The sequence below is a fragment of the Trachemys scripta genome, chromosome 23, assembly GCF_013100865.1.
Source record: "Trachemys scripta elegans isolate TJP31775 chromosome 23, CAS_Tse_1.0, whole genome shotgun sequence".
Classification (NCBI taxonomy): Eukaryota; Metazoa; Chordata; order Testudines; family Emydidae; genus Trachemys; species Trachemys scripta.
Genome location: NC_048320.1, coordinates 3,365,881 through 3,390,914, shown reverse-complemented (window position 1 = coordinate 3,390,914; position 25,034 = coordinate 3,365,881). Strand labels below are relative to the sequence as shown.

Here is a 25,034-nt window from a genome sequence, read left to right as displayed (position 1 = left end):
CATTGAAATGTGAAGCAGAAGATTTCAGCTTTTCATAAAGCGGGGGAAAATCAGTTTTGGTGGCCAAAATCTGAAACGTTTCTTAATGATTTTTTTTTTCCCTCCCAGTTTTGGGGTTTCTGACCAAACAAATTTGAGGAAAGCCAATTTTCCATTAGAAAGGAGTTAAGGAGAAAACTGAGTAAGACTGACAGAGGCTGGTGAAGACACCACACACACTGACTGGCCCTAAGCTGGATTCGTACTAGGGAGAGAAAAGGGAGCTTAAAGACGAACCCTGCCTGGAGCTCTCACGCTCAGTGGTTTAGGGCCACTGCTTTTTTCAGCCTAACCAAATATCTAAGGAAGGATTTTCCAAATAAATTATGCAACTACACAGACAACTCCACTCCATTAGTTTCTGCCCTGCAGCATATCACCAAGCTCACTTTTAAGCAGTCACCAGAAAGTCGAAGCTAAGGTCCCACCCTGGTCAGACCCTGAGAGGAGCGGAGCACTCAGCTCCCACTGACTGCAGTGTTAGTCACCCAGGGAACTCCCAAGATTCACACACTGCCCATTTAGGGAATACTGAATTCAGATTCTCACACTGTCCTGTGAAAAAACTCACAAGCAACCCATCTGCTGGCCCCAGACAGTGTCACATCTCCTGTTCTGGAAACAGGCACCTGACAGCAAGGGAACAAGATATTCACTACGGCAGAAATTAGTCTCTAGGTCTTTGTTTTAAACTCACTCTGTAAAGGCAGCTAATCAACATAAAACAAGAGGTCTCTAAGAAAAGAATCTTCCACAATCAATAATTTAAATAGAAGTTATATTAGTAAAATTCACTTGTATTTCAGAAGTTTCACCCACTCTGTTCAGCACATTATTGTCTAAGTTTAGCGGTGAGGAGTGCTTCACTCTGTGTATTGCTTGTGAAACGCATTTGACAATGAAGACCCAAACAGCAGTCAATCCATATTGACGGAGGCTAATCACAAATGACAGTTTTATAGTCACATGCTAGAGCTTAGATTCTATCCATCTTCATCTTACTTTAATACAGAGGTGGTGTACGTCAACGGAGTCTGAGGGTATGTCTATATTTACCCGCTGTTTCGGCGGCCAGCAATCGATCTTCTGGGATCGATTTATCGCGTCTTGTCTAGACGCGATAAATCGATCCCAGAAGTGCTTGCCGTCAACGCCGGTAATCCTGCTCTGCGAGAGGAGTAGGCGGAGTCGACAGGGGAGCCTGCCTGCCGCATGTGGACCCGCGGTAAGTACCTTTAAGTTCAAACTAAGATACTTCGACTTCAGCTACATTATTCACGTAGCTGAAGTTGCGTATCTTGGTTCGAACTGGGGGCTTAGTGTGGACCAGGCGTAACTTGATCTTTTAGCACTTGGCAGACGAAGTCTCACAGCCATGCTGTAAGGCAGGTCAGTATCATTATCCCCATATTCAGTGGAGAATATTGAAGCACGGAAGGTCTACGGCCAACATTTTCACAAGCGGCCCCGTTTTCATTGCCCAACCTGAGAAACCTAGGGACCAGCTGCCACAGGTTCTGAGCAACGGCAAATTCCTAGGAAAGTCAAGAGAAGCTGCAGGTGCTTAGCACCTGAAAGAAAAGAAGTTCCAAGTTGGTCACCTAAAACATTATCCCCCGCTGACCAGCAGCGGTGGTTTAACCAGCACAGTACATCCCGCACAATGGTGAGACACAGATGGTTTTGCTTCAGAGCCATCCTTTATGAGGCTGGGAGTAAAAAACCTTGACCACTGATTTACTGAATGACCATGGGCATATCTCTTAGCCTGTCTGAGCCTCAGATGCTTGATCTGTATATTGGGGTTAATACTTACCCAAATTTAAAAAGTAAGTGCTAATTATTTTAAACAGAGTTATTTTCCCCTCTTCTGAAGCAATATAGATTTTTCAGTGTTCAACACTATTCAAATTACTTCAATGCACAGACAGGACTCTGTATAAACTACCTGGGGACTCTGCTACACACAAGATTATTCAGATCCCCAAGAGAGCAAACTGGGTTCCAAGCAACTACCAAATCCAGCAAATCTGATCATTCCATGATAAAGGAGTAGGTAAGGGCCTGACTGAGAAGCTGCAGCTACATTACAGCTGGGCAATGACAGAACACAGAGGGAGAGAATAAAGCTATTTCATAAGTTTCCTATTCACTTGTCCTTGGTTCCTTATAGCTTTTTAACAGGCCTTTTGGGTGACTGGAATCCTTCCCTAAGTGATGGGTTTGTGGTGGTGGTTTTTTCCCCCAAACAATAGGCCAGATTCTGCTCTCAGTTGCGCAGATGTAAATCCAGAATAACTGTTGACTAAAATGAAGTTACTCCCAGTTTACACCAGTATACAGGAAAGCGGGATTTGGTTCTATTATTTTTTAAACCTACTGTCCCACACGCACATGTCCAGCAATGCTGGGACATCATTATTCTGCATGTGGAACTATACCAGACAAGGAGCATGTTCCCCTCCCCCTCCAGCCTTCACAAATCTGCAGAAGCCTGCCGAGTCCCAGAAAAGGAGGAGGGGGCCTCAGGGAGCATAGGAAGGGCATTCGCAAGGGTGTCCGAGAGCATCTTGCTAAGCCGGACATTTCACAACACTGAACAAATTGTACGTCCAACTTAGTTAGGGGATGCTGCAATGGTCTTTCACTCCCCGAGCTGATTGTTAGCTTTTCATAGGAACCAGCAGGGAAGCACATGTGAAATCTCTGTGGTGTTGGTGAGCGTCCCCATGGCTTGTGTGACTCTGCATGTAGATGAAGCAGCTTCTTAGGCTTTCAGAGCTGCTGCTGCTTAGTTCTCAGAGAAGTCCTTTTCTCCAGCTTGGCTCCCTGCTGCGACAGCCCTTTTCAATCTTTCTATTTCTCCCCCACCCCCATCTCTTCTGCTGCAGAACACAGGGAAATCTGATTGAAATAAAGATCCAGGAGAACATGTTTTATTTTCTTCTCTTCAATCCCGTTTAGAAAAGCTTTTTAATTGGTTTAAAAAGATGCTAACCAAAACACAATGTTTTTCCGTCTTCTTGAACTGGTAATAGATACCACTTTTTAAGCATTGCTCAAAGAAACTCTGAATCGTGGAGTGCAACAAGGAATTTAAAGCAAACTCAGAGTGGTTTTCTATGGCTTCTAAAGTCTCATAGATTTCGTTTGCGATTTTTTTTTAAATAGCAAACAAGCCAGAAATCCCAACTCCCAGGGGCTGCTATTTGACTAGCATTTTTAGTCCTGCAAGGGAAGCGTAAAGACTACGACAGCCTCAATGGGGAGAGGGGGAATCTGGGAGGCAGCTTCCATAAGCCAATTTAACACAGAGCCATGCATCTTGATGCATGATAATACAGTGGCCCAGAAATGCCCCTCTTACACACTCATTTTGCCCGTGGTAGTTGTGGGAAGCTGGTTGCAGATTAAGTCTCTGTTCTGTGAGTGACATGACAATACTGTGTGAATGTGTAACCTACGGAGTTACACCAGGAGTACGTGTTCAGCTGTCTCCCACTCACCCCATCTTCGTGGTTCCTATAAGTCTAGACCCCTGTCAGACAAACGATACTCTGCACACTGCAGGGCACACTGACAACAAAAATAAACTCACAAGGCCTGTTTGACAGCAACATGAGAGATGACGGTTGCCTCTTCTGCTATTCAGTGGCAACTCTCACGAGTGCTTTGGATATGCTTGGTAAGGGTCAGGGTATTTTTATTAGGAGTGAGTTTGAACGAAGGTGTCAATCCTGCAGAGACTTATGGGCTTGCTTAATTTTATGCATGTGGGACATAAGCACATAAGTCTGTAGAATCATCACCAAAATCAGCAGCTAGTGCAGACTAATCACTCACCGTGGGAATGACTAATCACATAGTATTGCCTGCCAGTAGTTCCCATTCCAAATCCCCACCTCTCCCTTCTGGTTTTTCAACCTCCATATGAAGCCCTGTGACTCTCTCAAACCCCCTCGCCTCCCCAGATCAAAGCTAATATCATAGTCACCACCTTTCTGATGGAAAGGAAACACCCTTTCCAAAAATTGCTCGTCCTTTTCCTGCCCCACTGTGGGTTTGAGATATAGAATCATAGAAGATTAGGGTTGGATGAGACCTCAGGAGGTCATCTAGTCCAACCCCCTACTCAAAGCAGGGCCAATCCCCAACTAAATCATCCCAGCCAGGGCTTTGTCAAGCCGGGCCTTAAAAAGCTCTAAGGAAGGAGATTCGACCACCTCCCTAGGGAACCCATTCCAGTGCTTCACCAGCCTCCTAGTGAAATTGGATATTAGGAAAAACTATCTAGACCTTCTCCACTGCAACTTCAGAGCATTGCTCCTTGTTCTGTCATCTGCCACCACTGAGGACAGCCTAGCTCCATCCTCTTTGGAACCCCCTTTCAGGTAGTTGAAAGCAGCTATCAAATCTCCCCTCATTCTTCTCTTCTGCAGACTAAATAAGCCCAGTTCCCTCAGCCTCTCCTCGTAAGTCATGTGCCCCAAGCCCCGAACATTTTTGCTGCCCTCCAATGGACTCTCTCCAATTTGTCCCCATCCTTTCTGTAGTGGGGGGCCCAAAACTGGACACAATACTCCAGATGTGGCCTCACCAGTGCGGAATAAAGGGGAATAATCACTTCCCTCGATCTGCTGGCAATGCTCTTACTAATGCCGCCCAATATGCCGTTAGTCTTCCTGGCAACAAGGGCACACTGACGACTCATATCCAGCTTCTCGTCCACTGTAATCCCCAGGTCCTTTTCTGCAGAACTGCCGCTTAGCCAGTCGGTCCCCAGCCTGTAGCGGTGCATGGGATTCTTTTGTCCTAAGTGCAGGACCCTGCACTTGTCCTTGTTGAACTTCATCAGATTTCTTTTGGCCCAATCCTCCAATTTGTCTAGGTCACTCTGGACCCTTTCCCTACCCTCCAGCATATCTACCTCTCCCCTCAGCTTAGTGTCATCCGCGAACTTGCTGAGGGTGCAATTAATCCCATCATCCAGATCATTAATGAAGATATTGAACAAAACCGGCCCCAGGATCAACCCCTGGAGCACTCTGCTTGATACCGGATGTCAACTAGACATTGAGCTGTTGATCACTACCCATTGAGCCTGACGATCTAGCCAGCTTTCTATCTACCTTATGGTCCATTTATCCAATCCCTACTACTTTAACTTGCTGGCAAGAATACTGTGGGAGACCGTATCAAAAGCTTTGATAGCTCTTTCTTAATGGAAAAATCAGTCACAGCAATATGAAAAGCATATAAAAAAACTAGAAGCTTGCTATGGGGTCTCTCTACAATACTCACTATGCCTTCCAGTCTGAAAAGCATCTGAAATGTCACAGAGCACATATAAACTCACCAGATAACTCAGAGCCCTGCATCCCACTCCTATGAGACTGCAGGGATAATGAGATGCAAATAGGGGCAAAAAACGAGCAGTGGATACACCTATCCAAATCTGGTGCACTTTGTTAGGCTCCTTTCTCCAAGTGACCCTTTCAGTAAGGCTAGACAGAGTTCACTTCCATCACTAACTCCACACCAATATCTTTTGGTATGAGATATTACCACCAATCGTTCCAAGGACAGTCTTGTGTTTGTTTTTAAGGAAGAGCACTAACGCCCCAGAGCCTGGCTTAAGAGATCTTTATAAATAGTATTTGAAGTTTCTTGCCAATATGGAAACACATTAGGCTCCTGAGGAGTGAATTGCACATGCCGAGTCTTTTGATTTTTTTTAGGCTATGTTACTTTGACAACCAAGTTAGGATGGGTGAAGGAAAGGGTGCAATATTTACTGCATCCTGAAAAGATCTTAAACACTAGGAAACTCAAAGATCGCTTCTTACAAGAAACCATGGCTTCTAACTGTGATAAAGCATGGAGTGCAAGGTATCTCCCTATGTAGTTCAAAACCAAGTTAGGAAATGCAAAGTTTAGTTTTATTCCAAACAATGTAAAACCATATTTTAAAACCCCCAAGAAATACTGGAACAAACTGAAATGGTTCATCTTATCTCTGCACTCTCAGCAATTCTGTTACTTAAATAAATGATTTCCTTAGCACTTTGCACATAGAGAAGAAAAGGTCCTTGCGCATAGCAGGTCGCCATCTAGAGAGAACACACAGTGAATGACGACAACAAGCCACGTGAGAAGGGAAAGAACAAGCAGGTCGAGTTAACTGATTTGTATTGTATACCTCTTGTTTTTCACTTTTTGTAAAATAGGTATGTTCTAAATTAATTGTTTTTCTTAGACACATTATTACAAATATTAGTGTCCACATGGCCGGGCATTTAAATAAGTCTAAGTAACTAGGCTTAGAAAAAAGGCTTTTTCTGGAGTAAATCCTATTTTATTATTCTTAGGAAGGTTACAGTTAAAGATATTTACAGAGATGTTTGTAGGAGACCATTTAAGATCAGAGGGTTTAAGTGCCCACTTCATCTTAAGTGGTCTCCTACAACATGTATTAATTCTGCATACATAACAATCTGTTCCAGCATGTATTTAGCTGTGACACTCTGCTTACCTTCTCCAGACTTGAAGAAAAGCTCTGTGAAGCTTGAAAGCTTGACCTTCCACCAAAAGAAGTTGGTCCAATAAAAGATATTATCTCACTCACTGTGAGTGCTTTGTACAGGACAAAGAGCTCTTTAGTAGAAGTCTTCTCTCTTGCAGTTTGCTGGTGCTACTAGCAGAAGCCCTGGAACTAAGGTACTGTACTCCAGTAGGAATTTTGTCACCCACTTCTATAATTACTACTTTATTTTCCAGCATGTGACAATGAGAATAGGCTACCAATTTATTCAGGATGTGGTGTTGGTTCCTTTGCCACAACCTTTCTTCAACTTCCCCTTATTCTACATTTCACAGGCTCATACAGTGGAACTCAAATGAATAGCCAGGAAGTGGTGCTAGAGACCTCTCTCCTTGCCTCCCCTAAAGCAAACCAAGTTAAGTTGTCATTTTCAAGGTACCTAAACTTCACCATGTCAGCGAACATAAGTACAAAGGCCTTCCAAGCCCAGGTTTTAACTAAGGAGTCTACCATCAGACTTTAAAAACATTCATTTTCACAGGTACCTGGGGATTTCAACTGAGGCAGACAAGATAAAAACCCATGCTCAACTGAAAACACTTACAAACACTGGAGGAAATTCATTTTTTTAAATTGGATAAGAGAAAGACAACTAGATCTGAGTTTGGGAAGATTAGAATTTACTGTTTGTTTCTCAGACAAATCAATGACCAGAGAATTTTAATCTTCACTCTGTAAACTTGCTGCGTATTCAGCATGCTGCCTTCTTACTTAAGCAATGTGCAGCTATCCAGGGCTGAATGTGTTGCTAAATAAACAACAATGAATCAGGATAAACGCAGTTAAAAACCTTTATTCAGCCAATAGCAGTTAGCCACTGCTACAATTAATTGTCTGTCAGCCAAGCGTGAAGACCTCTCCTGCAGGTTAGTTCTAGAAACGACAGTGCTCATGGAAACGCTCATCCTACCATACAACTTTCTTACCTGAGGAGGTGCCTTTTTTAGCAACACGAGAAGGGCCTGCAAAACCAAGTTGGAGAATCGTGGTCCAATAGGAACATAATCTGGAAGGGAAAAAACACTAATAAACATGATAATGTTGTACAGCAGGAATCAAACTTTTCTGGTTCACTTTTCAAATTCCATTGTGCTCCTCAAAGGAAAGCAGAGTGGTTTAAAGAGAAATCTTCACTCTCAGCCTTGCAGTCACAATGAAGCAACGGGAAAAAATACTGGATTTTAAATTCGGAGATCACACTGTTCCTATTTCCTTGTCGCTTGTGAAGGCCTGCTGTACGGCTGCTTCTCAATAAGCCTCCCTAGAGAGCAGTAGCCTTTCCTTTCACTGCAGGACACCTCCGGTATTCTAGTTCTGAATATTTCCTCAACAGACGCTGCCTTATTGTAAGGTATGTGGGCTAAATAGAGAGGAAACCATTTTTCTTGGATGACCTAAATCTGTGCCCACAAAAGTGCATTAATAACCAGGGCTTTCAATATACAGTGCCTGTCTATTACCCCAGAAGTGTCTGTCTCTCCTTTTTTCTTTTTGGCATATCCATTAACAAAAACAAATACTGCAGAAATCCAACTCCAGGAACCCAAAAGCATTAAAAAAAAAATCAATTAAATGCATCAGACCTGTAATACAGGTGACAACTCCCCCACAAACCATATTCCTGCACTTACAGTGCTTGAGTTATATGGTCACTCTACTGTGCTCTTAAGATTGTCTTGGTTTCTACAATGGCGACATCTTGCGGCAGCTGCCCCACTGCCTTGCCCCTTGTACAGCAAGTCCCAGTTGTGACGAGTGGGTGTAAAATGCTAGGAAGTCAGAATTCTGCACTTATTCAGACTGACGGTACAGTAGAACCTCAGAGTTACAAACACCAGAGTTACAAACTGACCAGTCAATCACACACCTGATTTGAAACTGGAAGTACGCAATCAGGCAGCCGCAGAGACAAAAACAATGAAAAGAGCAAATACAGTACAGTACTATGCTAAATGTAAACTACTAAAAAAATAAAGGGGAAGTTTAAAAAAGATTTGACAAGGTAAGGAAACTGTTTCTCTGCTTGTTTCATTTAAATTAAGATGGTTAAAAGCAGCATTTTTCTTCTGCATAGTAAAGTTTCATTGTATTAAGTCAATGTTCAGTTGTAAACTTTTGAAAGAACAACCATAACGTTTTGTTCAGAGTTACGAACAACCTCCATTCCTGAGGTGTTTGTAACTCTGAGGTTCTACTGTAGTATTTTACACAGTTGTAAACGACTGTTCAAAGGTGCAAGGCAGTGAAGAATCAGGCCCCTTTCTGACTTGTTAATTAAGCCTATAAATCTCATTTAGTTTAAAATGATGCACATGGAGGCAGGAGCACCATGACCAACTCAAATACCTTAGAACAAGATGAAGCCACACTGAGGTAGAAGACAAGAATATTACTGCTGGAGTTCAGAAATGATGCATGTTTAGTCCAACATGGAGGATCAATTCAAGGCTCTTGAATCATCATACTTAGATTAGACTCCATACACACTTACGGTTCCTGAATCATTTCTGGTTTGTAATATTACTTAGTCTGTTGCATGGTGCAACCAAAATTCTACGACTCACCTAGGAGCCTTTCAATGTCATCGACTACTACACAGCTGAGCTGGGACTTGTATGCGTCATCAAAGATCTAGGGGGAAAAAAATTTATTATTGTCACAATCTCATCATAAGAGATCTCCAAGACCATCCAATTATATACATGTGAACATGCCTCAAGTTCCTCGGACACATGGCCTGGTGTACTTTTGTGATGTTATGCATCAGACTGCACCTCAGACCATTTCAGGATGGCTGAGGTCAGTCTATCAACCAAACAGGCAGAGCATGAACATGCAACTCAAAATCCCAGCACATAACTGGAAAAAGGGGTTTTGAAACATTAAAAGGCCTATATGCTTGTCTGTCTTACCTAAAGCTTACCATCTCCCGGACAGCTTAGAAAGGAGCTTGTCCTTCAGACCCATCCTGTCTCCGTATCTGTTTCCCCCAAAAGAGCCCCCAACAACTGCCTCCCGCTCTCTCCAGAATCCTCTTTTTCACTCTTTAGTGTCTTTTTGATTTGTTAGTTCTCAGTCTGAGCAAAACAGCTCTATAGATTAGTTGGCACTTGTAAGTAGCATCTTCACAGCTTAACAGCACAGGTATTGTTTCTTAACCTTCAGCACTGTTTACCCGGAGGTGTTTCATCTGAACCCAATTACCTGTTACCTTCCCTCTAACACCTTATTATTAAACTAACTCCCACACCGTAAACATTTCAGTAAATATTTCTCATGACCTGGTGATATGCAGTACTGATAAATTAATATGAATCAGTATTTCTAAATTATTACGTATCTGCCCCATGTCCATCACAGCAAGAACTACGGTGATCTGCAGCACTTTGAGGTGGCAGCTTTATTGAAATAAAAAATGGAGGTTTTATTGAAATAAGTATGAAAAAAAATAGTTACCTACCTTTTTGTAACTGTTGTTCTGCGAGATGTGTTGCTCGTGTCCATTCCGTTGTAGGTGTGCGCGCCCACGTGCACAGTTGTCGAAGATTTTGGCCTTTGCAGTAGCCGTAGGTTTGGCTGTAGCACCCCTTCGAGTGCCGCGCTCATGCGTTGGTATATTAGCCCTACACCCTCTCAGCTCCTTTTTGCTGACAACTCTGACAGAGGGGTAGGAAGGCAGGTAATGGAATGGACATGAGCAACACATCTCGAAGAACAAGAGTTATGAAAAAGTCGGTAACCGTTTTTCCTTCTTCAAGTGCTTATTCATGTCGATTCCATTCTAGGTCACTCACAAGCAATATCCTTAGAGGTAAGCTCGGAGTTCAGCTTGCAGCACTGCTCTATCGAGGCCAGCATCATCCCGGCAAAAAAATCTAAGGCAAAAGTCTCCGACGACTGTGCATGTGGGCACACACAAACCTAGAATGGAATCAACACGAGCAAGCACTCGAAGAAGAAATGAATAATCCAACTGATGCTGAGGCTTATCTTATTTATTTTTATATTAAATTCAATTGATTTTCCATTGTTTCCTTGTAACGGTGCAGGCAGTGACTGAGCGCCTCATTTGCAGCCCTATGTGGCCTTGCAGGTGGGCACTGCCTTACTTTCCCCAAGGGGAGCAGCACAAGACTCACTTTAACTGCCCAGGGCAAGGAGAAGCCAACATACTATTAATAAAATCCAACTTCCCATTTTAATCCGGTTTCACTCCAAGAATCAAACAGTTCATCAGGATCCAGGCTCAGGGTCTCTGAATCAGGTCAGGTGTGTCTCCAAGTGCCTGAGAGAGCAATGGCCACCCACTGCAGCCTGCGTGGCTTCTACTCCTCTCTCTCTGTCTCCTGTTCATATATAACTCAGCATCCAAAGCCAGACAGGGCCTTGTTGATTATCCCCAGGCTGCAGGCTTCAATCTGACCCTTACACAGCGAGTACCCACCCCACCCCCCTTTTTTTTTTTTTGCACTCTTCACTTACCTCCCTCCCAGGCCCTGTCTACTGTCAGTTTCTGACTACATAGGCACCTCAATAGGACAAGTTTCTTAGTTGATTTCACTAGAGCTGCTGGCCAACCACTTCCCCCAAGCTGCAGAGCACCTACTGCTTAGCAGCCCCAAGGAAGTCTAAGTCCATTAGCCATATTTTTGTCTTTGTCACCAAAGTATGTAGAGACCAGAAGTTGTGTTCCCCAATGTCTCATATAGCTCTTACATCAAACAAGTTCCTTGAACATGTTGTAATTCAAGATTAGTCCTTCCAGCCATATCGGAGACAATTAAGAGCACCAAGCTTGTCCCATTGATGAATGAACATAAGGCCACTCCCGGTGTCTTCAAGAGTAGCCTGGCAAGATACACCCTCAGGCACATTCTTCAGAGTTAAGATCATCCTCCATCCAACCTAACTTCCTGTCTGAGTTTCAAATTCCTACTGACCACATCTCATCCCTGCAGCCTCCAAAAAATGACTTGTGAGAGCCCATTTCTGATCCTCTTGCATTTTGTGTGAGATGGGTTCAGCAGAGGAAGAGGAGGTTACTTACCTGTAACCAGAAGTTCTTCAAGATGTGTTGTCCCTATTTGTATTCCAAACGTGGGTGCGCATGAGTGTTGTGCACTGGAGCCAGAAGGTTTTGTAGCAGTGTCTGCTGACCCGCACATGTGTCGTATGTTCCTCCTGTTCTTCGAGTGATGGTCCCTATATGTATTCCAAATGTAGGTGAGTAGCGAGCAGTGATCAGTGTGGAGGTGGGTGCAAGGATGTGAGAGTAAATGCAGTCTGTAGTATGGCATGGCCCATATCAGTGTCTGTGGCCACGCCTTGGGCAACAGCGTAGTGGGATGTGAATGTGTGTACTAAGCACCACGTTGCTGCCTGACAGCTGTCTTGCCATGAGACATCTCCCTGTAGTCTCTCTGTCCTTTCATTGCTTTCTCATCTTTATGTCTTTACTCTTCCATTCCTAGAGCTGGGTGACTCTGATCCTCAGTCAGGAGGTGGACCTCACAGCCTCGCCTCCTCTCCCTTTGCTGGAGCCATTTTCCTCCTTCTCTTCCATCTGCCTCAGCTCCTGGTCCATCTCCTCCTGCAACCGCTCCTAAGTACCCTGAAGATGCGACTCTAAGGCAACAAAATCTTATGCAGACTTGAGTGATCGGGTCTTTGGCTCAGAAGGCCTGTGACATTGTCCAGCTCATCCTGCAGTCTTGGTGACTTGCATAGCCAGCTCCAGCGGCACACTCAAACTCAGTACATTTTACTTTCAGTTCTTGTATCTGGGCTTCCACCTTCTGATGCTTGTGTTTAGAGTCCTCTTTGCTCTGCAGAAGAATCCTCACCCCAGTGGACAGTTCTGCACGCTCACTCTCCAGAGCCTGCTTTGTCATCTCAAAGTTCACCATCAGTTGTTGGGTTCCTTCCAGCAGTTCTATCAGCTCCTTCACTGCTTGTATTTACACTGCTTCACTCCGCCTCCTCTCCTGGATTTGTGTCTGAGTCTTTGCCTGCCTCTGACACTAAGAGTCCTTCAGTACCTACTGGCAAAGGCTTTTACACAACCTCCGGAGGCAGTCTGTCCTCCTGTTCTTACAATGAAGAACTTATTCCCGAGATTCAATCTAAATCTGCTATTCTGGAGTGTGAACCCATTGCCTCTTGTCCTGCCCTCTGTGGCAAGAGAGAACAACTTTTCTCCATTTTTTTTTACGGCAGCCTTTCAAGTACTTGAAGACCGCTATCATGTCCCCCGTTAACCTCCTCTTTTCCAAACTAAACATACCAAAGGCTGATGGAACTGGGTTTGGTCATATTGCTTGTGTTCCATCTCTCTGATCATCTTTGTCACTCACCTCTGGATCTTTTCCAATTTCTCTACCTATACATTGGTGACCAAAATTGGACACAGTACTCCAGCTGAGGCCAAACCAGTGCCGAGTACAGTGGTACTTTCACCTCCCATGACTTGCATGCTAGACCTCTGTTAATGCAACCTAAAATTGCATTTGATTTTTTTTTAAACACTATATTGCTGATTCATGTTGAGGTTGTGATCCACCACAACACCTAGATCCTTCTCAGCAGTGGTGCTGCCAAGCCAGTTATCCCGCCAGTTATCCCCCATTCTGGAGTTATGAATTTAATTTTTCTTCCCTAAGTGTAGCACCTTACATTTGTCTTTTCTGAATTTAATTTTGGTTGTCTACAGTTTATCAAGATCCCTCTGAATTTTAGCTCTTTCCTCCAAAGTGTTGGCAACCACCCTAGCTTGTCATAGGCAAATTTGATCAGTGTACTCTCTATACCTACATCCAGGTCATTAATCAAACTGTTAAACAACTCTGGACTCAGAACAGATCCCTGCAGAACCCCACTTGAGACCTCCCTCCAATCTGACTCCATTCCATTAATAATTTCTCTTTGTTTGTGTTTGTTTAACCAATTATGTATGCACTTCACAGTAGTTATACCAAGCCCGCATTTCTCCAGCTTACTCATCAGAATATCATGTGGGATTGTTTCAAAAGCCTTGCTAAAGTCCAGGTATATTATGTCCACCGCATTTTCACCTATCCACCAAATCAGTTACCCTGTCAAAGAAGGAAATCAAGCTGGTTTGGCATGATTTGTTCTTAGTAAATCCATGAGGACTTACCCCTTCATCTTCCAGGTATTTGCAAATTGAATGTTTTATACATTGCTCTAGTAACTTCTCAGGTATCAAGACAGGCTGACTGATTTATAGTTCCCTGGCTTCTCCTTTCCTCCCCTTTTTAAAGATGGGCAGTACGTTAGCCTTTCTCCAGTCTTCCAGCACTTCTCCTGTTATCCATGAGTTTGCCAATATTATTGCCAGTGGCTCAGAGATTTCTTCAGCTAATTCCTTCAGCACCCTCGGGTGAATAGCATCTGACCTTGCTGATTTAAATTCATTCAAATTGCTCAGAAGATCTCTGAAGTGTTCTTTACTTATCCCGATCGGCAAGACGAAAGGTATAACTGGGTTCAAAAGGGAAGTAGGTAAGTTCATGGAGGACAGGTCCATCAATGGCTATTGGCCAAGATGGTCAGGGACGCAAGCCCATGCTCTGGGTGTCCTTAAGCCTCTGACTGCCAGAAGCTGGGACTGGAAGACAGGGGATGGATCACGTGACAACTGCCCTGTTCTGTTCATTTCATCTGAAGTATCTGGAACTGGCCACTATCGGAAGACTGTATATTGGGCTAGATGGACCATTGGTCTAACCCAATATGGTCATTCTTATGTTCTTAAAAGTTTGCTTTAAGTGTTTCACCTAGGAACTCTATTGCTGAGATGGTATCCAATTTGCCAGGGCAGCATTCAACTGCCTTAACCATGAGAACATTCTTTCTATTCCTGAAATCCCATCTTATTCGCTACACCCCTCCAACTTCAGCAAGAAGAAAAGGCAGGAGTCCCCTTTGTTACACAACCCCAATTCATCCCTAAAGCACTGAATGAGACAAGGGTCCCGTGGGGTGGAAAAAGCATGCAATGATGTAATTAAAGACTGTCTCATAACACATATGCACGAGGGGGCCACATTAAGGCAACCTTAATTCTGGCATTTCCTAACTTTTGAGTGCTTGACTTTGCACTCTGTTAAAAAGATACTGAAGTTGGCTCAGATTTCAGCCATATTGCTGATGGTAGTGTATAAGATCAATGCTATGTCAATAGCCCCCAGCCTGCTAAACAAGAGCATACCTACGAGGAAGGGGAGGAGCTAGGGGGGTACGTTTACTTTCAGAATGGAGAGCACAATTTAGGGCAAAGTCATTTTTCAATCCCATGTCAGAGTGCACAAGAATCAGGTTCAGAAAAATTACAGTAATACCCACGGTACCTTCTTCATAGCTTGGCACTTTGCAGTTTCAGAAAAGCCAATTGTCTTATCAGGAGAACAGATCTTGATAAATGGAAAGTTGGATTCTTCTGCAATCTTTGCTGCCAAGGCAGTCTTTCCACTATGTGGGGGACCTGGAAGGAAGAGATACAAGAGATTCAAGTCAGAAAGAGGGAAAAATAGATTTTGCAAGGTTCAAGGTAAACTAGACTGACTTGAGCAAGTTAATAATCTTATTCACAGGGACCTGACTTTTTGAAGTTTTTCTTGGCTCTCCTTTCTTAGTTCCTATACAGCATCGCTTTCCAAATGGGTTCATTTACAGCAGGGGTTCTCAAAAGGGGTCACGAGGTTATGTGGGGGTTGCAACCTGTCAGCATCCATCCCAAATTCCGCTTCACCTCCAGCATTTATAATAGCATTAAATATTTTTAGGAAGTGTTTTTAATTTTTAAGGGGTGTTGCACTCAGAGGCTTGCCGGCTGAAAGGGGTCACCAATACAAAAGTTTGAGAACCACTGATTTACAGAGACTATTTGGACTCCCAGGAGTGCGACTTGCAAAAAAACCCAAGAACCAAAAAGATGCTGCATGTCTTATTGAGCTGGCTGACTACTACAAAACACTGGACACATTTGCTTGGATTTTAAATGAATTTTCTTAAATTACATTTATGCTCCTTGTGCATTTGCAAACGAGATGGCTAGCAGGAATTCTGTGTAAATGTTGAAAATACTTGTGGAAGGCAAAAGTGGAATTTGTAATGTAGCAGGGTGGACACCTGCTCCGGCCTGGAAGGGCCTGAGATAGCCCAGGGAGCAGGAATTGTAAAGGCTGAGCTGATTAGGGGAAGTGGCTGCAGCGGGGCCATGCCCCAAACAGCCTCAGCAGGCCCTATAAAGGCAGGGAGCCAGGCGCTCAGGCCAGAGTCTCTCTCTGCCTTCAGAGAGAAGGGCCTGGCTGCAGGGAGCTAGACAGGATACCTGTAGTGGAGCAGGGCTGGGGAAAGGCTGAGGAGCTGGATAGCCCCAGGCTGCGGCCTGGTAAGAGGCCAAGGGGTACTGGGGGTTGCAGACGGCAGCCCAGGGCTAGGCCAAGGCAGCAGGTCCAAACCCTCCTTGCCAGTGATGAGTGGCCTATACTGCAGTCTGCCCCAGGGAGCGGGGGCTAGTTGGTGACTGACAGTGGCCTAGTACTGAGGCAAGGTGGGGATAGTGGGTGGGGGTTCCCCAGGGAGGGGAGACCCAGATCTGTGGGGTACTGCCAGGGGGCAGCACCCAGAGCAAGGGGCACGAGGGTCCTGGGAGGGACACAGGGGCCAGAAGTAGAGACAAGGCAGATCACCAGCCTGCAAAGGGCGCTCCAGATGCTGGATGAGCTGACTTCCTGGAGTGACCAGTAGGGGGCGCCGCAGGGGTGAGTCCGCTCCTCTACAGTAACCGGAAACTCACACCAGAAACCAAATTCAACCAGGTATCAAAAACATAACATACATCCTATTTGCCCAACCAAATGAACTAATAATACAAAATGTAGGTGTCACACACTAGCAACAAACTGCTCACGAACAAGCAACAAACTAAAGACTTACTCTCAGGAGCTACTCAGTGAATAACTTCAAGTAACATATCATAGAATCATAGAAGATATGGGTTGGAGGAGACCTCAGGAGGTCATCTAGTCCAACCCCTTGCTCAAAGCAGGACCAACCCCAACTAAATCATCCCAGCCAGGGCTTTGTCAAGCCAAGCCTTAAAAACCTCTAAGGATGGAGATTCCACCACCTCCCTAGGGAACCCATTCCAGTGCTTCACACCCTCCTAGTGAAATAGTGTTTCCTAATATCCCATGTGACAAAGCTCCGTATTTGTCTCCGTGGATCCCGTGTTTCCTGGCGGATTTCGCTAGCCTCAGAGGCTCACTGTGACCATCCACGTAGCCCTCCTCTCTCTGGAGGCAAGGGTCACAGTTTACTGAGCCATTTTCATCATAAGCCAGCAAGGGCGGTGAGGAGAAGCTACCCTCCCTCGCACAGTCTCTGTTGTCTCCCAGTTTCAGTGATTAATTGGGGAGAGGAGGGGGGGAGCCCGAGCCCACCCTCTACTCCGGGCTCCAGCCCAGGGACCCTAATAGTAGCAGCTGTGGTAGCTGACTTTTTGGAAATAGGATGTGTACAATTTCCTGGGCTACTTCCCCACAGCAGCCCCCACTCAATATCTCCTTCACAGTTACCTCAGGGCCTCCTTCCTTGCGCTTGATATGAATTTGTATTGCTTAGTTCCTCCAACAGCACGGCTTCCTCCTACTGCTCCTGATACGCGTGCCTCACTGACTAACTGGGAGGCTTTTAACTAGTTCCAGCCAGCCCTTGATTGGCTTCAGGTGTCCCAATCAACCTAGCTATCTCCATTGCTTTCTAGAAGGATCTTAATTGGCCCTAGGTGTCTTGATTAACCTGGAGCAACTGCCAGTTGATTACCATATACCATTTGTTTAGCCTGGGGCTAACATACCTGTTCCTCACTATTTTACTATAGCAATCTGGCCTTGACCCGTCACACCCACCTAGACCTCCCCCACTGCAACTTGAGACCATTGCTCCTTGTTCTGTCATCTGCCACCACTGAGAACAGCCAAGTTCCATCCTCTTTGGAACCCCCCCTTCAGGTAGTTGAAGACTGCTATCAAATCCCCTCTCACTCATCTCTTCTGCAGACTAAACAAGCCCAGCCTCTCCTCATAAGTCATGTGCCTGAGCCCCCTAATCATTTTCGTTGCCCTCCGCTGGACTCTCTTCAATTTGTCCACATCCTTCCTGTAGTGGGGGGCCCAAAACTGGATGCAGTACTCCAGATGTGGCCTCACCAGTACCAATCAATTCCCCTCTATTCAAGGTATCAAATCAATTCAAAGTCAAAACCGATCAAACAGGTTATTAGTTACAAATTATTCACCCCGCTCTAGTGTTCCAAGAGCAGGCATAGGATGGACAATGTCCCACTCTCCCTCAGAACCAGATAAACCTATTTTAATATCTGATGCAACATTCATTCATCTAGTCATTTTGCCAGGTACTAATGATACTTTTCTTTCTGATAAGTGGACTTCACACACTACTGGATGCCTAATCCAAGTACTTGTATGTGACAACTGCACAGACTGGATTGTGTGTGTTACTCACTTTCAGACATTAGTACCCCTAAACTCACCTTCTAAAAGAACGCTAACCAGTGGAGTGCGGTCGCTGTTTTTGGTTTGCTGGACAAGCAATTCTCCATCTTCCAGGACCCTTGTTACAGGGTCTCCCCACTGGATAATGCCATTCATGATGTAACTTGCATAATCCTCCTGGTTCGTTCCAAATGCCTGTGTTTCGTAAGATGAAAAAACTATTCTCAGTAGTGAGTCTTGTTTGATCAAAGGAAAACATAGCACGGGCCAGGAGACAAAACTAGAGAGACAGATGCTGTGGTGGGCTTTTTCAATACAATTATGAGAGATTTTGGTACACAGTTTAGTTGAGTGAACAGTTAAATCATAGATTTACCAGTGATGTAGTACAGGTTGTCCTAAAGGACCATAAAATAAGATGTTAGTGCCTATTTAGCATATGGTAACCTCTGTAATCAAATACAATATCATCATCTAGGCAAGGGACCTGTCTGGTTTTAAGATTAAGTTAGATAAGTTTATGGAGGGAATGGTTTAATGGTAAAACATATTAGCCAAGGAATACCAAGCAATGGCAGGTAAATAGTACAATGGCTAACCAGGGTCAGGCTGGAGACTCTTGCCTACATGCTCGGGGTCTTACTGATCGCCATATTTGGGGTCGGGAAGGAATTTTCCTCCAGGGTAGATTGGCTGAGGCCCTGGAGGTTTTTCGCCTTCCTCCGCAGCATGGGGCAGGGATCGCTAGCAGGAGGGTTCTCTGCCAATTGAAGTCACTAAAACACAGGATTTGTGGACTTCAACAGCAGAGTCAAGGGAAGGGGTAGGGACGATTTTGTGGCCTGCAGCATGCAGGGGATCAGACCAGATGATCATAATGGTCCCTTCTGACCTTAAAGTCTATGAGTCTATGAGAATCTATCCCTATGTAAATTACCATTAGGTTCTGAAATCATCTACACTTTATTAAAAGATATCAAGTTCTCTTCATCAGAGCCCTAATCCTCCCGACACTGAATTCAATGTAAAATTTCTCATTGATTTCAATGAGATTAGGCTAAAGACCAACTAGCGGGTACTGCAAAGTGAAAGGCCCGCTCTTGCAATCACTATTTAACTCTTCCCATGAGCAGAGAGGCTGCAAAATAGAGCCCTAAAATGATGGGAAAGAGACAGAGTCTCAGTTCATTCCTGTTGAACAGTATTCAATTGTATTAAGCCACAGAAAAGATCTCAAAAGTCATGCTGCAACATTACATTTGTGCATGTGCACAGATCTGAAGTGGTTACTGTATTCGTTGATTAAGGAAGGCCGTGTTCTTCTCCTGCGCGCACTGCTTTACTATATGAATTAAATAGGTCCCACTCACCGGCTTGATATCATTTTCCAGAGAGGCTAAGAAGTCTCCCCTTGTAACACGCAGACACTCTGCCGTCTCCATATTCACTTCCACTTTGGTGGTGGCCTAATTACATTACAAGGAAATGGGTTAACATACAGTCTGAGAGTACAAGTTATCTCAAGGATGGTGTTGAACATCATCCTCTGTAGTCCTAGGATTGTGATTCTGTAGTTAATTATACACCAATAAAACCTAAAGAAATCTTCTTTAACAACACATTTCATACACAAATATTGAGTACTCCTGGAGTAGTTTTCTTCTCCATTGTGAATCACGGCCATTAGCTAGTTCTCAGATCCGTGTCAGGTTGTGAAGCATTAATATTAACATTTTACAGGGTGGGAAACAGAGGGATGCAGTTTAAGGGCCTGATCCTGCAGGGTGTTCATCACTTCACAAGATGTAGTCCTGGAGTTCCTGGCTCCCACTTCTCCACTCTGACCATGCTCCCACCCAACCCCTCAAGAACTGTCTTTACGTGGGAATTTTAAAACCCTAAATGTTTGATTTCTTGCTGCTTTTCCTATATTTACATCAGATGAACCATACTTGACAGCCCATTTTAATTTAGGATCAGACTGCCTTCCTAAAAATGGCACTATTAATACGGTTTAGAAGAGCTGAACCCAGCTGCGAAGTCTCACACATAGCCTCACATCAAGAATTGCCTATTCCAGGTGAAAAAAGGAGTCCCATTTCCTTCAATTCAGCCCTCCCAAGAACTAACAGGCAAGCTTTAAAAAGTAGTGAGTAGGAGTATATACATCCTAGACTGGCAGAGACACTGGGGCCCTTCTCATCCCTTACAAATGGCTTGTCAGTCAGAATGAAATGCACAGGTGACACTGGTATGTCATGTTGTGTTGCCCACACTACAATCGGAGTGCATTTTAACCCACTGTTAACATATTATCAGGAAACAGCCTTCATGGGCTGCAGAATCTTTTCATCAGAATGTGAACAGCTCCTTGCTGTACAAACCATACTCATTGACTATGATTAGTTGATAGGTCTACGGCACTTTGAAATCTTGACTGCCCTGGGCAGCAATGAGGAGTCATAAGTTGATTTAAAGCAACTTTTCAGGTCTTAACACGACATAGGTAAAAGAACTGGTTCTTACTACTGCCACAATTGCCTACAGATCCTGAGCAGTGATTCGCAGATACAAGGAGAAGGTGTAAGTATGAAGAGGTTCAGAAGTCAATAAAATGTGAAAAAAATGATTTTTCTATAAAGTGGTGAAGTACAAGTCAAGTTTGAAAGATCATGATGCATTACACAGTAACTTCATTTTACTTACTGTCATCGGGAGATGTGTATCACAACATACCTTGGACACATTTCATGATCCTTTCTATATATTTCCCATAATATCAGATTTTAGTTTTATATTTGTTATTTTGGAATTTAATCAGATTTTACTCTTTATCTCCATACCGAACATATTTCACAGTGAAAGTGACTTCTGACCCTTACTACACCAGGCACTAGCAATGTCGACAAGGACATTTAAATGCACCATGGTGATTGGATGGCTCAGGAAATTAGTATTTGGGATTCAAAGACCTTCACTGGGCCCAAATCAGTCGAGGTGCTTGACAGTACCTGAAACTCATTACCACCTATATATCTCATGCTGTAACTTGTGAAGGTAGCATTAACTCTCAGAGTGAGAGTAAGTTGACTGCGTGTGTTGTAAGTATTATAGCTTAATTTCTGTCTGTGCACCCTGAGACAAGATGGACACATCTGACAAGTCCAATCAGAGAGTGTTTTCCCTCACTGAGTGTCAGAAGAGACACAGAGTCATGGATGGACCATGGAGACCAGACTCCCCAATGATTCCTAGAGATGGCATTACGAGACTAGGGCTGTACACTGGTAAAAGTTTATATTGCCTCTGGCTCATACGCAGACCAGGAACGGTATGACTAGAGATTGATGGGTTCCAGAGCTCTGTATCAGGAACCTTTGAAGAGAACTGAACTAAGCTTATCCAATAGACGGTGGGGGACCACTGCTCAATGGAGAAGATGAGCTGGTAATGGAAGATAAGAAGGCAGAGCTGCTCAATGCCTACTTTGTTTCAGTCTTCTCACAAAAAATAACATGTGACTGGGACAACTAGCAAAGTTTTCATAGACAATAAAGGGGACGGGATGCCAATCGGGATAAGTAAAGAACACTTCAGAGATCTTCTGACCAATTTGAATTAATTCAAACCAGCAGGGCCAGATGCTCTTCACCCAAAGGTGCCAAAGGATTAGCTGAAGAAATCTCGGCGCCACTGGCAATAATATTGGAAAACTCATGGATGATGGGAGATGTGCTGGAAGATCGGAGAAAGGCTAACATACTGCCCATCTTTAAAAAGGGGAAAAAGGAGAAGCCAGGGAACTATAGATTAGTCAGCCTGTCTTGATACCTGAGAAGCTACTAGTGCAATGTATAAAACGTTCAATTTGCAAATACCTAGAAGATGAAAGGGTGAGTCCTTATGGATTTACTAAGAACAAGTCATGCCAAACCAACTTGATTTCCTTCTTTGACAAGGTAACTGATCTGATGGATGGGGGAATGTGGTGGACATAATATACCTTGGACTTCAGCAAGGCTTTTGAAACAGTCCCACATGATATTCTGATGAGCAAACTGGAAAAATGCAGGCTTGGCGTAACTACCATGAAGTGCATACATAATTGGTTAAACAATCCCAAACAAAGAGAAATTATTAACTGAATGATGTCAAATTGGAGGGAAGTCTCAAGTGGGGCTGTGCAGGGATCTGTTCTGGATCCAGTGTTGTTTAACACTTTTATTAATGACCTAGATGTAGGTATAGAGAGCATACTGATCAAATTTGCCTACCACAGAGAGATAGGGTAGTTGCCAACACTTTGGAGGAAAGAGCAAAAATTCAGAGGGATCTTGATAAACTGAAGAACTGGGCTATAGACAACCAAAATTAAATTCAGAAAAGACAAATGTAAGGTGTTACACTTAGGGAAGAAAAATTAAATTCATAACTCCAGAATGGGGGATAAATGGCTTGGCAGCACCACTGCTGAGAAGGATCTTGGAATTGTGGTGGATCACAACCTCAACAATAGCCAACACTGCGATGTTGTTTCAAAAAAAGCAAATGCAATATTAGGTTGCATTAACAGAGGATAGCATGTAAATCACGGGAGGTGATAGTACCGCTGGTTAGGCCTCAGCTGAAGTACTGTGTCGAATTTTGGTCACCAATGTATAGAAAGGATGTTGAAAAACTGGAAAGGATCCAGAGGTGAGCGACAAAGATGATCAAAGGGATGGAATGCAGCCATACGAGCAAAGGCTGAAGGAAATGGGTATGTTTAGTTTGGAAAAAAGGTGATTAAGGGGGGACATGAATGATAGCGGTCTTCAGATACTTGAAAAGCTGCCCTAAAAAATATGGAGAAAAGTTGTTCTCTCTTGTCACAGAGGGCAGGTCAAGAGGCAATGGATTCTAACTCCAGCATAGCAGATTTAGACTAAATCTCAGGAAAAATTTCCCAACTGTAAGAACTGGAGGACAACAGAACAGACTACCTAGGGAGGTTGTGGAAGATCCTTCTGACACACTACGTCCCGTATTCTTCATAGAGATAATGTTATATCATCAATATGGCATAATTAAGATACGTCTTATGCAAGATGGTATCACTGGAAAGATTATGATGTACTGACTATGATTATCCTATTTGTATGCAGGTATCTTTTCTGATCTGAAGTTAGGAATGTTGACTGTGTAACAATTAGAACTGTGTTTACACCTGGGGAACGCCCACCAGACAGTAGGCAATCAGCCTGCACGGGCCATTAGGGAAAACAATAGGACTCTGGCAATGCTAATCGCCCACCTTCCTGAGAAGCTTCCTCGGATGCCACTTTGACACTGCAGGGTCATGTGATGTCACCTGGTACTGAACCCCATCAAACTGGGAAATAAAGGATTCCCACCATACGTAAATCCTATTTAAGGCAGGGAAGTGAGTTAATCTAGGTCGGTTCTTCACTGAATCCCCACCCAATATGACTGCTGAAAACACCTGATCTAGGAAAGAAATGGCTGGACCCAGGCTAGAAGGTGTCTGGCCTACGAAAGGAATATCTGGAGTTCTAAGCTGCAAACAAGAGCAGTTTGTCTACAAGAAACTCTGCAACCTGCTTAAAACAACATTTAGGGTGAGAAATGACTACTTGTAGCCAGTTTCTTTAGTGTATTAAGATTAGTTTGCGTTTTTGTTTTATTTGCTCAGTAATCTGCTTTGATTTATTTGCTATCCCTTATAATCACTTAAAATCTGTCCTTTGTGGTCACAATTGGGCGATTCTTTGATTTTCCATTTGTGGAGGAGATAGCCACATTTTCTGTGCATTGTTCAAATGCAGTTGGAATACAATCCATTGCCCACAGGGAAGGCAAAATCCCAGGATTTCTTTTGTTGGATCTTCAATCAGATCTTTGTTTGGGACAAACAAGCGGCCCACAATCCAAGCCAGTGAGTGCTGGCATCCTTTCCATTGGCCTGTAGCACTGACACGTGTATCCGGGGGGGAGGGATAGCTCAGTGGTTTGAGCATTGGCCTGCTAAACCCAGGATTGTGAGTTCAATCCTTGAGGGGGTCATTTAGGGATCTGGGGGAAAAAACAAACAAACAAACAAACAAACAAAGTCAGGGACAGGTCCTGCTAGTGAAGGCAGGGGACTGGTCTTGATGACCTTCGAGGTCCCTTCCAGTGCTATGAGATAGGTATAGGTATCCAGAAAGGCTTCATTGATTTGAGCAGTACACTGGAATGTGGCAGTGCACTGCAGCTTTGGTGTACTGGCAGGTCTGGGGCAGCCAGGACCTTAATTGTATTTCTGGACCACTGCAATGCCGCTCCTGATTTTGGCTGGCACAATGCTCGCCAAAACTGGAAGCAACAGTATTGGTATTGATTTGAGAGAGCCACTAACAATCCTGCATGCAGTGTCAACGAGATTGGTGTGGAGCTGTTGCGCCAAACTAGCATGCAATACTCTGCTGTTGGCAAGACCAGAGCTTGTACGATGTTCCAAACATGTTTACATCACATCCCCAGGATGTGCCAGCGAGCTTCTGGATGATGATAATCCTTTTCTTTATCTTCTTTTCAGTGTTGCTGATAGCTCAGCATCCAATCGAGGGTAACCCTAAGGTACTGTGGATTGTGGTCATGTGAAAGAGGCAGACCAAAAAAGCCCACTTTCAGGAGCACTTTGGCCTCCTGTGTATTCAAGTGGAAGGCAGAGACAAGTGTTTCCAAAATATTGGGTTTCAGTCAACAAGCTTTGAAATATGTCTCAAGTATCTGGAGGTGGTTGTTCATGACCTTTTCTGTGGCCTTCAGAGGGCACTTGTGTTTCTAGCACAAAGTTCTCTGCATAAATGAAT

General features: G+C 44.0%; 1 protein-coding gene across 2 annotated transcripts in view; it reads right to left on the bottom strand.

Moving 5' to 3' along the window:
- The window catches only part of NSF (N-ethylmaleimide sensitive factor, vesicle fusing ATPase), a 159,709-nt gene that overhangs the window by 27,352 nt on the left and 107,323 nt on the right, over positions 1-25,034 (bottom strand). For both annotated transcript variants that reach the window (XM_034755726.1, XM_034755727.1), the window contains exons 13-17: positions 19,551-19,646; positions 18,219-18,375; positions 15,010-15,143; positions 9,205-9,271; positions 7,567-7,646 (exon numbers count right to left, since the gene is read on the bottom strand). In XM_034755726.1, the coding sequence (XP_034611617.1) occupies positions 7,567-7,646; positions 9,205-9,271; positions 15,010-15,143; positions 18,219-18,375; positions 19,551-19,646 (534 nt within the window). The remainder of the gene's footprint in view (positions 1-7,566; positions 7,647-9,204; positions 9,272-15,009; positions 15,144-18,218; positions 18,376-19,550; positions 19,647-25,034) is intronic.